The 14,506-nt window shown below is 46.1% G+C and overlaps 1 protein-coding gene across 3 annotated transcripts in view; it reads right to left on the reverse strand.

The window, feature by feature from the left end:
* Positions 1-3,177: 3,177 nt before the first annotated feature.
* The window catches only part of LOC116943314 (BTB/POZ domain-containing protein 3-like), a 42,055-nt gene continuing 30,726 nt past the window's right edge, over positions 3,178-14,506 (reverse strand). For all 3 annotated transcript variants that reach the window (XM_032956086.2, XM_032956083.2, XM_032956085.2), the window contains 2 exons: positions 12,929-13,145; positions 3,178-10,090 (listed from right to left, as the gene is read on the reverse strand). In XM_032956086.2, coding sequence (XP_032811977.1) covers positions 9,275-10,090; positions 12,929-13,145 — 1,033 coding nt within the window. In that variant the 3' untranslated portion in view covers positions 3,178-9,274. The remainder of the gene's footprint in view (positions 10,091-12,928; positions 13,146-14,506) is intronic.

Genomic DNA, 14,506 nt, shown 5'->3' on the forward strand with positions numbered 1-14,506 from the left:
TGCGGCCCTTTAATCCACCACATGCTACTCTATCGAATGATAAATTAAAGTTGTATATGTTGTATGATATATTATAAACTTGGCTATTTGCAGAACTCATGGGTGGCCACCCCTGCCAAAGGCAGACGAGAAGAGGAGGCCAGACTTGAACAGGGGCTGGGAGTCAAGAGCACGGAGAACTGGAAGTAGGTTCCGTATTGTGTAGTCAGTAGAGAATGAGCGTCCTCCCACCGAGCCGAGGCCGAGTGAGAGATTTCGTCAGGGGGCCTTGACTGCTGGATCGGAGAGATGAAAGGAAGTATGTATGTTGAACTTCTTTTGCACCGTCCGCAGCCAACCGTGCTAATCAGAGGTGCAGGGGAATGACAAACTAAACACAAAAAGCAATTCTATAGAAATTAGTTTTCTTTAGGCAAGTGATTCGCTTTCCTTTCCTATACTTTGCACTCCAATCGTGTTTTATTGTTGTTGTCATTTTCTGACCCGCCCCCACTGGACATCTGTGAAATAGAGCTTTATAGCTCATCGGATTTCTCCAGGATAAAAAAAAAATCTGATTGCATGATGTGGGAGGGGTAGGCGAGTGAATGGATGGTAGTAGTGAGAGGGGAGGAGATGAATAAGCGAGTTCGTGGAGGGGAGTAGGGCGAAAGGAAAGGGGAGAGGTGGGATATAGCACGGAGGGTAGTGCGAGATGAGACGGGAGGGCCATGGGGGGAGGTGGGTAGTCCATGGAGAATCTTGAAAACGGTGAGGGCAATCTTCAATATGAAGCATGAAAGATTATTTAATTTCTCCAAGGACCCCTGGTAACCTCCTAAACACATTCACCAAACATCTATTTGACCAACCACTCCGAAGTAGAAGACTCCTCAAAAAGAAATAAATTCTTAGTGATATCAATATATATAGTTTTAAGATTATGCAAAAAAAAGCCAGACTGCGCCATAGTAGTACACGGTTGTGACCACGAGCATCCAATGGCATTCAACAATAAACACGTGGCTTTCTATTGCCCTTCATCCATTCCGACAGTGACCAGGTCCAAAATCTGCTTAGCTTCTTAAGTCTGATGCGATCAGGCTGGTGACAGGCTGCCAACACTCTTCTTTCGGGGGTACGTGTCTGAAGGGCGTTCACACAGTAAAACAGTGAATTGCACAGCTTAATAGATATACCCTTGACGGCGAAATGAAGATGTAATTATATGATGGATGGCACCAAGTGATGCATTGGTGCACGGCAAAACTACTATGCCTGAAATGACCAAAGCAATATACGTTCCAAGTGGTGACTGCTGTTTAAAAATTGACCTTTACATTTCCCTGACCATGCACGGATGACGCAACTAAAATGGGTTATTTTAGGAATATTACCTTATTCGTTGCATGTAGGACGAGGGAGCGGTGGTGCAGTGGTTTGTGCACTGCACTGTGAATTTGTGGATACCTGAGTTTGATCCTTGGCCACGACTTAACGAGGCTCGGTGATATCTGAACCGGTCCCCGTGACAACCCATGCTGACCAGCATGGTGAGGTATGGTCAACGTCCCCCCCCCCCCCCCACGGCAGACATGGTGTGGGAAGCCCTTCTTCCAGCAATAGATTCACAAAGGGCTGGTCAGTATTACCTTATAATTCTATCATATAATAGATTGAAAACTAATTTTCAGATTGAAATCTCACTTCTTTAAAACGGCATTTTGTGTTTAGTTTGTTCTTCCCCTGCACGTCTGATTAGCATGGTTAGCTACGTATGGTGCGGAAGAAGTTCAACACACAGATAATGCTAAAGAAGACTAATGTATAAGCAGCAGACTCACAACGTGTAGGCTTTCGCCACCCACGTTGTGAGTCGTCATCGACTTTTGGGTCAGATCGCACGAGTAAAATCCAAATGTGTGTTGTACACCCTCCTCCACCCAACACAGCCAATAACATTGTCACGTGAAAAGGTGCCGATGTTTTGTTTTACTGCTTCAGCACAAAGGTGCGTTGGAGAGCGATCCGGACACATTGAGCAATTGCATATTTCTTTGGCAACACACCGGATGTGCCGAAGCAATCGTAAATTGGTACAGTATACAGATAATTATTTACTTAACTTGCATATACTGAGGGTATATCCAAAGTAATGTGGTTAATCATTAAAGCGAAACTTAAATAACACATTCCTGCGGAGGGAGGTGGTAGGAACGTTGGGTTGCTCGGTCAATGGCCAGGGTCAACGGCGACGTGGTGTATTCCGCAAATATGCCCGACTGTGAGGGCGGGCACAAGCCGGCGTGAGTAGGTTAAACGTTGAGATTTATAAGGGCACCACAGGGTGACCAGCCCCTCCCCACCCAACCCCACCCCTCCCACCCCCCACCCAGCCCCTCCCTCCCCACCCAGCCCCTCCCCACCCTCCCCTTCCCACCCAGCCTCTTCCCACCCAGCCCCTCCCTCCCCACCCAGCCCCACCCTCCCCTCTCCACCCAGCCCCACCCCTCCCATTTTTGGATGCACGACGGACGGACGGACACAATAATCCCCTGTGGGCTGGTGGAACCAGGAGGTTCCTACCAGTAAAATATTAAACTTTCAAGTGCACATACTGCATGTAAATGTTAACACACGGATTGATTACATTAAACACACCCTGCGAACATCACAACCACCGACATACTGATGCATCATCCAGCCCTGGGCAAATTATCACGGTTCTGAATTCCAGGGTTTTGTGGGATTATAGCAATTTGATAACAATACGTACAGGTAATCACCAAAACTCCAGGGTCCAGTAATTGCAAATGCAATGATCACAATTACCATGAATGTGAATAGTATGTCGGCAAAAATTTAGAATGAATTTAGAATGTTATTAATCATGACAATGCAATTGTAACCGCATTTATATGGAATTTCATTCAATGACATAACCCATTATATATAGTATTGCTATATAACTGAATGTATAACGGAATAATGGATGGAACACATCTGAAATGGTGTCCATCATGGAGAGATGGAGCGATTAAATCAGCTCATGTGGAGGTGCTTGGGGGGGGGGGGGGATTGCTATTTTTGCAAGATGTCGAGGGATGGCGATGGTTTGGAGAGGCCTTTGTACAGCAGTGGATTGACCACGACATGAGAGAGAAGCATTTGCAAAAATGAAAAACATGTGGCAATGAATCATTAACATTAGCACTTTATTGCACCGACATCCACGAACGCCCATTAAAACAAATAAGACATTCCAACAATCCCCACCAACATGAACACCAAAGAACACTTGGTGATATTATGAAGGCAGTCCATTGTTACCGCATTGAAATCGAGCAAATTAATGGTATGAAGGTTCATTAGCAGATTACATCGCTTCAGAAGGTGACAAAACAATTACAGCACTGTTATGCTTTTCAACAAATGGTTGATTTTAATGTTTAATATATCGCCTGTAACTATTTTAAAGCACAACAGTTTACAATTTTCAATTGTAAATATACAGCCCTTGGCTAATCCACTGCTGGATGAGGGCCTCCCCACGCCACGCAGGTGGCGGGGGGGGGGTTATTTAGATTATACTTCACCACGCTGGTCAGAGTGGGTTGATGAGGCTTGAAGGCAGGGAGCATACACATTGGAGCAGAGTACTGCACAACACTGCATGTTGCTGCACTCCCCTGCACTGAGTGACACTGTTGCCCCGCAGGAGCCTAAAACGCCTGTTTAATGCGTGGTGGTCGCCCATCCAAGCACTCTCCAGACTCAAACCTGCTTAGCTTCCGAGATCGGGAGTGTTCCAGACGTTGCGGTCGGTCGTAGGGCGTTTGTATACAGTATTACAGATTCAAATGTAAATACCGAAAAGCACGACGATACGCACTCAGTGCATGTATTGACCTATTGAAACAACCATGAACGAGCATCTGTTGTTAATGCGATAGCCTACTTGCCTGCACATCATTATTCAGATACAAAAAGTAGCTCCAAGCGAACAGCTTATGAGGTACGTACCAGACACTAGGGAACGAGCGTTAGCCAAAGGACAAACAACACACTGAAAGTTGGGTACCTCCGAGAACTTTGTGACTGTGCAAAATGGGACTTGTCAAGATTACGCAAGAGGCTCACTTCAACTCCTTTGATGTATATTAATGAGAAGGAAAGCTTCAGTGGGCGACGCCACTGATGTAGAGAGGCAGAATGCGACGAATCCTGAATCCTTTTGCGAGATACAAAAATTGTTGGGGGCGTGCCAGTGGAAGAAAACGTAAATACGTTTCACATCCAGGTCAGAATACCAGTAATGCCTCTGCATGAGACACAGGCCACTTAAGTAATTAAACCCGACCATTTGTCATGTTACTACGGGCTGCTTTTGTTCATTAATATACACACACACCTCTTTTTTTACAGACGTGTGCAGCACCGACAACGTTATTGTTGTAAACTGGCCAGGTAATCAAGAATTTAGTCGCGCCAGAGATGTAATTGACATATCGCGACTTTGTACAGGGTGATATTGACATTGCCTCTATAGTTAAGAGTGTCACGGAGAGCTTTGACATTTACTGTAAACATGCTCTCAATTGAAAGGACTCATCTCATCATGACAGAGTGGCAGTTGTTGAGAGCACATGGCAATCTAAGGAAGTGAACGTCACTGCATGTTAGGTGGTGGCATCATATCCTGCACAAATGTGACGTTTAATTTGGGGGGTTCTCTTCCGTAAGCAAAATACTGCCCACGTCCAGCAGAGTATTCTCTTTTTTTACACGACAATGAAATCTGGATTCGACGTGACAGTGGGTGAGGGCATGTGTGGACTTCTGCTGGCCTTGAAGTCCCTGCTACATGGTGTAAAGAATAAATGGCGATTTTAATTATGTACCGAGCCGTGTTCCACTTCACAGGGAAAACAAGACTTCCAGCCATATTTCATTATGGTCTTACACGGGCATCGAAGGGAACTTTGACGGCCCTTTAAAATGAATGTCCATGAAAAAATAAATCGTGCAGGTATGAATAGCATAACGAATAAATGTGCTGTTAAATGATCAAATAATGGTGCACACATCTAAATGTGAAACATCTTATGGTTGAGTGCCTAAACCTTGTGAACGTTACACGTTTTATGGCTCTTTCTCCAACTGCGTTTGACCTCACGGTGTAAAGTTATGTTTTGCAAATAGCCATCTAACATCGATGCGAGCGTTACCTTTGTAAGTAGCGGTAACTAAATTCTGTAACTGAATTCAGGCAATGAGTCTCAAACAAAATTGAGCTTACAAAACAAAATAATACAGATATGCAATCTGACGTAATGTTTTAGGACTTTTAACAGAGGTACTCATAACCAAAACAAGATGTAAAGTAGACCTAGCACTTGGCTATTGTGAAAAGCGTGTCATGCTAAGTTGGTATCCACGCGGACTTGGCTGCACATCTGGTGCTCCCCATGCACCCCTGTGCAAAACTCCATTACATATAATCTTGGCAAACTTTTATACATTAAGCTCTACGATTTCTGTCAACAGATAACCTCCATATTTTATTTAAGTGCTAACATGCAGTAATTTGCTTTTCTTGTTCAACGTGTTGTTTTTTCATCAACGATAAAACAATGCTACATTACCAATGGAAAACAGACCACCGATCAAAACTTTACGTTGTCAACACAAACTACAATGAAACCAGTTCAAGTTTCAGTGGTATATGGTAAATACCCTTGCCACACTTAAGTGCCAATTCGTGTAGTGGTACATACTACACGGCACACACTTTTCCCTATGAAATTCACAACAATCACCAACAAGCTCTCCCGTGTGTGTTTCGAGTTATACCACGCTGTATGTTGTTGCAACGTTCTTACCCGCCCCTACTGGACATCTGTGAAAAAGAGCTTTATAGCTCATAAGATTCCTCCATGATAAATAAATATTCTGATTCTGTATTGTCCAGCACGACGTCCAGACGTTTGCTCCACGCTGTTAGCGGAGCTACACCAAGTACCCAATTCAGAAATTCAACATTGAATTCAGTTCCTGAACAATTCACTTGCTGAGGTTTTAGAACTGAATATTCAGAACAGGTTCTGAAGAAAGATTGCAGCACGTGGAGCGAAACACAAGGGGACATGGCAACGACCTCAAAAACCTACACAGTAGAATAACCACAGAAGTATCTCTGGCCACAAATGAACAGTCTAAACACACTCGAGCTACATTCCACAATTTGCGTATACAAAACCATAAAAAATGTATAATTGTTTAAATATTGACTGATCGTGTGTTTGCGATAAACTACAGCGTCTGAAATGTCAACTGGAGATTGTTTTTAAATCCCAGCAGGTAGCAACCGCTATCCCACCACGTTCATTATCGGCTGTGCAATAAGCGGCCTCGACTTATGAAGCCGTGGCATATGACTAACTGTTCTTCAACAACTCCTGCGTCAAATTAATTGACCCTTAAATATTTAAGATGCTTCGATACGAGTTGAACGTGTGTTTAAAGGCGAGAGAATGCACTCCGCAGATTAATGAACAGCAGCCGGTCTTAGAATTGGCACAAAGTTGAATGTCGAACAAGTGTCTTCAAAAGCTTAAAAGGATACCCCAGTGTCTTGGTTACAGTGCCGTGTTAAAATCTTCGTGACCTTTATAAAAGTGATCCACACCATAACCTACATTTTTAGATGTTGTAAGCCGTGCTTTACAAAGCCTTTAAAATAATAGTGCATTACTAACTTGAAAGTATTTGTGGAATCTGACATTTAAATTTTGGGTTTTTATTTTATTTTTGAGTGAACTACATTTTAAAGTGAACATTTTCAAAACCTTAAAATAAATATTAACAAAGTTGTTACACATTGAATATAATCTAAGGCTGGACAAAAAAAAGCTACAGAAATGCTTAAAAATGTATCCCGAAATCTTTTCTTACGTTGTGAAATGCTGGATGAAATAAAAAATAAGAATGTATTATATGACAGCTGCCATTTTCCTAAATGATAATCTGTTTCTGATAGCACTAAATATACACTTGAACCTTATGGCGGTACCCTGGGATACCACAGTACCCCGGCTCCCGCACAATGTCCGTGATGCAGTCATTTTTAGTCTGTTGATGGTCGGCGATGCGCCGATCGACTCATCTCGACGAGCTGTACTCACGATGATGCACCACCACTTACGGTGCGTACCGCGAGCGTTCAGGGTTTCGACACAATCGTCCTCACTGCGTTTCGAGATCGCAGAGTGGCACTGATTTCGGATTGATTGGTACCCCCAGTCACGGAGTTAAGTAACAGCCCTGGAAAAAAAGCGTCCCAGAAATAAAATGTTTAATTGCCTCGGCACATTTTGTATTATTTGATAACCCTGGTGTACTGCCATCAGGATCACTTGTTGTTCCCTCACCACAGCAATGTGCAACTTACAAATCAGGAACACAATTTGATCGCAAGTTATAGCAACAGCCATATATGATGTTAGTTTTCTCTAAAATAAATACACGTGACTGATGTATTGTATGCAGCAGGTAAGTTAGACGCGAGTGATTTCAGTGTAAACTTTCATCCTAATAAGCAACTCGTTAAATTAAAAGCACTAAAGAACGTAGTTATTACGGTGAAAATTCACCCTGCTGTAGGTGATTTATATGATTCTTTTACGGGCAGCGTTATTAGATTTTTTCACTCTCGTCGCAATTTTTTTCAATTTCAAACCTCTCAGCGTTTCATCAGAGTGCTGTACTGTGCCTCTCCAAGACGACGGAAAATAATACGCGTGGCTTAAATTGGGATACATTTAGTAAAATTAGGTCTCAACTATTGTTATTTTGTGACATTTTACAACTGAATTACTGTGCATTGTCGATGGCATTTGAGACGGCACACATTGGATCCATAATTGAGTGTTCATTTCCTCGTCAATAACGTTTGAAGCTGGAGGAAATTATTAAAGATAACACTCATCTCCCACGCACACGTCAATCCACTGCTGGATGAGGGCCTCCCGACACCACGTGGGTATTGACCACACTTCACAATGTGGGTCAGTGTGGTTTAGATCTGGGAGCATAGAAACACTGTACAAAAATGGCTTCTGCTACACTGCCCTTTGCTGACCACCAAGGGACGCCATGGTGGCGAGATGTTATCTCCCTCGCCTGGTATGCAGGAGGTTCGTGGGATCGATCCCGACCCGGACGCATGTATATTTGGAGTTTGCATGTTCTCCCTGTGGCCGCGTGGATTTTTCTCCGGGTCCTCCGGTTTTTCCCTCCACACGTAGAAACATGTCTTTAGAGTATTTGTCTGCTATACATTTCCACATAAGCCACTTTGTTGAGCTATCATTTGTGGCCAGGTCGCTTCTGAAAAATACCTATATAGCTCAGTGGGCCGTACCTGATAAAAAAATAAAAATAGTTTAGTTATAGTTTAAGTAGCCCCACATCCACTTGGGAAAACCCCGGTGTGCATGGCGGTCATTAACCCAAGAATTATCCAGGCTCAAAAATCCTGATGAGCTTCCGAGATCTGACGAGATCGGGCACACTCCTGCTGATGTGGTCAAGGGTGTATCCATGCACCCAGTGGTGAAATAACCATTTCACTACAGTGAGCCCACGCCAGTTTCTAAGGGTGAACTGTGGGGAGCCCACCCTCTTACCATCTGTCAGACTGAAGTGAATGAGTAGCTAAATGACCCTCGAAAGATGAAGACCTTCCCCCCCTGCAGCGGAGTAAGCAATGTCTCTAAGATGACCTTCACACACCCCTGGCTCTATATTAATTCGCGCACATCATACTCTTGCCGGAACACTTTAACCCTTGCTCCTTTTGTAAGCGTGTAATTTTTTCCAGTTGGAGCAAATGTATTGCATAACCAGGTATTAACAGCTTTCAGTGAAACACTCCTACTCTGCACCACTGTACTTACCTGCTCAACAAGCTTATCAGCCAACATGTCTTGGCATTTGTTATAGAAAGTGCTCAATAGTGTGCTGGTCCTCTTATCGTTCCAATTTCCATCATCACAAGGTAATTGGAAAGCTAATTCTTTTTCGTGACCCATGCACCCAATACAGTCTCAGCTTCATCACCGTCACCACTACCCGCTGAGAACAGCAGTAGCATCCCCAGAAGTAGGCGGTAGCTACTTCCATTTCACTGTTACATCAAGGCCTCCCCTAAAGCAGCAGCAGCAGCAGCTTTAATGTCCAAAAAATAAATAAGACAAATAAAACCTTTGTACGTGCTGGCGTGCCCGCAGTCTCATCAGCTGTAGAAAATTAGCTCGGGGATCTGTCCCCCCTGCACGCCCGTCCCATTGGTGCTGTCGGACGAGCACTGGAACTGAAAGGCGATGCCCTCGCACTGCACCTCGGTCAGGCCATCCTGCCCGAAGTAGCTGAGGCTGGGTCCGTCGAGCACCACGCTGGCCGTGTAGAACGCGTCCGGCTCCACCTGCACGGGGTGCTCGAAGTACACGGGGAACGTGGCCGGCGTGCCGTCCGCCGTGAAGCGGCTCGTGCTGTGCGCCACCACGGTGCCGCCGCGCTTCAGCTCGACGCGCGCCGCGTACTCGGTACGCGTGCCGCTCGAGCCGAAGAGGCCGAAGCCGCCCAGGAAGATGCGGCGGTCCACCGAGAACTGCACGGCGTCGCAGCGGCCGTGGCAGCGCCACTGGTTGCTGCGGAACGTGCAGCTCTGGAAACGGCAGCAGCGGCGCGGCTGCAGCCCCCGCCTGGGCGCCGTCGGGAAGGGCAGCTCGGGCTTGCCGCGCGCCGTGTGCCACAGGAACACGTCGAGAGTCTCGCGGGCGTCCAGCACGCCCGACTGCGCGGGCCCGTCGGCGAAGTCGCTCAGGGGCATGGCGGGCAGGCGCAGCAGGTGCAGTGCCTTGCCCAGCGCCGAGCGCATGTTCCCGGGCGTCGGCGTCGCCACCGATCGCCGGCATTCTGCTGCGGCCCAGCCGAGAGCCGCCTCGAAAACGACCGTCTCGGCCGCGTTGAGCGTCTCGCGCGACAGGATCGCCGCCAGCGTTTCCAGGTCGACATCGCAGAAGCTCTCCGAGCGCAGCGCCAGCTCGGCCTGCCGCAGAACGGGTTCGCTCGTCAACGAGCGCGCAAGCATTGCCGATGTGCGTACATACGTATGTGCGGACGTATGTTGAACTTCTTTTGCACTGTACGTAGCCAGCTGTGCTATTCGGAGGTGTGGGGGAAAAATGTCGATCGACGCTTCCTTCACGTTGCGTGAAAACGTGTTACGAGCTGTCGTGGAGCATTCTGGGTAAAAGCATATAGAAGTTAAAGTATATTTCAGTCCAATGCCCTATTGGCTTCCCACGACCAATATTATCCAGCTGCATTTCTTTAAGCACGATAACTCATCACTCTTTGTCCTCGATGGGTTACTGGATTCGTCTGAGGATTCAAAAAGAGAAATGGGGTTTAATGTAATTATTTGTACTGCCACAAGGTTCAATATGGCTTCAGGATAATTATTATACTCAATAGTACTATTAAATTAGTAAGTGCAAAGTGGTATTAAAATCGGTGTCATATGCACTTTTAAATGTTTGATAATGGCCTCCTGGAAACGTGCAATTAAAAAGACTGTGGGCTGCAATGACAACATTTTAACTTGAGTACGAGTGCACATGGCAAAATATGTTATGCTATAACAATTATAACCCACTTGGTTCATCTAAAGAAAAAGCATACGATGATTAGCAATCACGTTTTTATACGAATCGCCATGTGATGGTGTTTTCTCGATTACATGCTTGCCTTTGTAACAAAAAGCCCCCAATGTTGGTTTTCAGATTCCCGTTACACGAACTTACATGAGAAAACGATTGCCACGGCACAACAAATGATGAATTCACCAGAATAGAAAACGTTTGTTTGCACATGAACGCATATTTGCTTGTTTAACAAAAAAAAAGAACACCGCAAATGGCATCACACACAATGTCAAACAACTCCAAATCCGTGATCTCTTTCTTCACCCCCTGTGTGTACAATTCAGATCAACCGGTGTTCGTAATAAACCACACAAATAACACGAGGTCAACGAGAAAAAGGAAAAAGAAAATCAGGCAACATAAAAATAAACGCGCGCAAAAAAAACCCCTCGAACTTCTGAAAGCAAGTGCCCTTTTAAGTGTCGGTCTTTGTTAGCGGGACACACAAAGAAAAACTGCATCCGATTCTCAAGCAGAAATGCTACACAGCACGAAACAGACAGCAGCATCTGACCCGGGACTAATGCGAGCCACGGGGGGGGGGGGGGTGAACATGCGCACACACGCAGGCTTATCTGCTGGTTGCCTCTGCCCAGCGGAGTCCCGCTATAATTTTCCACAACACTTGAGAGTAACGAAAAAAATCATCCTCCACCGCAAAACGCAATCCACATTTTGTTCTTCGGCGTTTATCGTTGCTTCATCAAGGTGGCACTATTGTTGATGGCCAATTTTGTTTACATGCGCGTACCATGTTTGTTTTAACATCGTGCACACAAAATGGGATATTGCATATGAGCGCTGAACAATGACACAAAGACTTGAATGTTTAATTGCGACCGATGTGTTTTAGCATAACTTCGTTTTGCGCAGTTAAGTAGTTAACCGGCGACACAGATTTTTGCATGCGAACATTATACACGTGCGAATGTTTACTTTGAAAAGGTTTTAAGCACATTATCACCCTTGGAGGTTATTTTTTTTTAAAGAAACTCCACGCAGTGAGTGCATAGAAAATAAACGACCATGTCCCACTGCCAGTATCAGCCATGGATGGTCGAATGCTTTCCAACGATCTTCGAGAAATAGAGTTCTCAACTCGGGGCTGATGTGAATAGAGCAGGCATGCATCATTAACGACGGTGGTTAACTTTTCCCGATGTAACAACAAATCAATGAAAGGCCTTTCAGTTCTCAGCCGTGCCTTGTTGGGAGGTTTGTTCACTTGAATCCCTCACAATTCTAAATCAAAATGACGGTAAGCAATGATGATCTCACATTGGATTTTCTCCCTACGGTATATCCTGTTGCATCTATTGCTAGTCATAGAGACTTTAAGTCGAACATTGAATAGCAACAAGTTATTTGGTCACCCTGGAAAATCTGTCCAGGTGTCAAAACTCAATATTCGATCACGATCTCAATCAGGATGTGTGACCAGTTCTTTTTCATGTCTGTGTGTATGTGGATGTAAACCGGAGTGCCTGCATGAGCCCATACACATAGTCAACTAACATCCAACATTGCCACCTGTCCTGAATTCCCACGGATATCCTATTTTTGACAGAGCTTTCACGTTTTTTGTCAGAACAAAGCATGCATACGAGGTTCTCTCCTCCGCTATTGTCATACATCGTTCTTCACACGTGTTCACAGGTTCACACCCTAGGTGGCAACCAGATATAACACTCCAACTCCACATATAAAAGTCCGCAACCTACTTTCTGCGACTCCCATCCTTCAGGCCCTCTCAGAAAACCCCGTCTGCGCAAGTCATCCAACCCGAACCTTCACGGTATCCGGATCAGAGAGAGAGAGAGCGAGAGCGAGTGAAGGAGAGAGCTAGTGAGCGAGCGGGCGCCAGACTGCGCTCCGGCCGTGCAACAGTCCCGGCACTTTCCCCCACGCCAGGGGTCACCAAAGTTTTTTTCCACGGCGGGCCGGACAACCGATAGAATGACGAGCGCGGGCCGCGTAATCATTCTGCTCAATACTTGGGGGTCGGGAAAGATGCGCGTTTGTGTGTGTGTGTGTGTGTGTTGCCATGGAAACCATGGTGGTAACGTCAGAGCGTAGGCTCCGACGGCGGGCCTGACGGACAGACGTCGGCGGGTCGGGTCCGGCCGGGGTCACCGTAGTTTAGAGTGACCCCTGGCCCCGCGCCTCGCCCGGGCCCTCACCTGCGCGTCGATCACCTCCCAGCAGCGGTCCGCGAGCTCGCGCTCCTCGAAGAGGCGGCTCTGGGCCAGCAGCACGCAGGCGTTGCGTGCCGTCAAGCTCGTCTCGAGGAAGGAGACGCACGCTCGTGCCAGGTGTGGCACCATGTACTTCTTGGCGACGTACAGCGTGGCCAGCACCGAGTCGGCGTCCAGATCCATCTCGTCGCAATAGATGTACCTGCCAGTGCAAGCGTTCAGATGTCAAACAGCGCCACGGCGGCGAGATGTTAAGTACCTTGCCCAGTATACAGGAGGAGGTTCGTGGGTTCGATCCCGACCCTGACACCTATGTATATATATATATATTTGGAAGTTTGCATGTTCTCGCCGTGGTTATGGGGATATTTATCCGGGTCCTCGTGTTTTTGTTACCGCATTTAGAAACATGCGTTGAGACTACTTGGCTGTGATAAAATTGCACGTGATAAGCCACTTCGTTGAGCTATCGTTTGTAGCCAGGTCGCTTCTGAAAAAGAGATGTGTAGCTCAGTGGGCCTTACTTGATAAAATTAAAAGTTTCGTTTTTAGTTTTATATAGCTGCATGATCCTGGGACACTGCTATGATGCAATTGTGAGCGCACCAGACCTGTTAATTTAGAGGTCGTCAGTTCAATTCGATATCCCAGCACGGCAGTTGAAACAATGGGGCAGGTTTATTTTATATCCCTTCCACCGTCTCTGTCCACCTAGCAGTATAATTGAGGTCAATGCAATTAGTCTATCAGCCAATTACATTTGGTGGGGTATAGTGTGGGTACTTCCATCTCTTCCAAGATGTACGGCTAACATGGAAGAGTAGCCCAAGAGCCCTCTAGAGGAGCTCTCCCGTGCTCTCTCGAACAGAAGCCCTTCTGCCAGCAGTGGCATGAGCAGGGAATTGCAGAGCTGCACCTTTAATGCATAGATTCTATTCCAGGGGTGGGGGATATAAGGTCTGTGGGCTAGATGCGGTCTGTGTGCTTGATGCAGCCAATACAAATTAAATTTTAATACGGCCCATGACCACATGGGCCCCCCCACTGGGAAACGGCCTGCAATATCTTGGCTGCACGAATTAGGGAATATTATAGGGGAATACTTTTGATCTGGTAAAACTGTGTTTGAAATTTGAGCACTCAGTCACCTGTTGTCTTTTAAGGTAGTTCTGAGCACACAGTCAATTAGCACGGTTGCGTGTGTACGGTGCCAAGTCAATGCATACGATCCAAGTGTGATATCACTTAATTATCAACTCACGTGGCCCAGCAGAAGCATTTGAAAGTACTGTACGACACTCGGTAAGATAAAGGTTTTCCATGTTGAGCTGGGTGGCACTGTGGCAGAGTAGTCGAGTCTCAATAGGAGGGTTAATTACTGGTCGGTGGTTACACTGGCACCACTGTTCCTTTGTGGGTAATCAAACAAGACAACCCACTTTCTGGTAAGGTAATAGTGGTCATCCTGTGGAGAGAATGGCCCCCGCCATAGGAATGTGGACTTTACATCAGTGACTCAGATCTGACCATGGCGGTGAGCACCACTCAAACCACAAACGTGAG

Source organism: Petromyzon marinus, chromosome 17, assembly GCF_048934315.1.
Source record: "Petromyzon marinus isolate PM22_M1 ecotype Great Lakes invasive population chromosome 17, UKy_Petmar_22M1.pri1.0, whole genome shotgun sequence".
In the NCBI taxonomy this organism is placed as follows: Eukaryota; Metazoa; Chordata; class Hyperoartia; order Petromyzontiformes; family Petromyzontidae; genus Petromyzon; species Petromyzon marinus.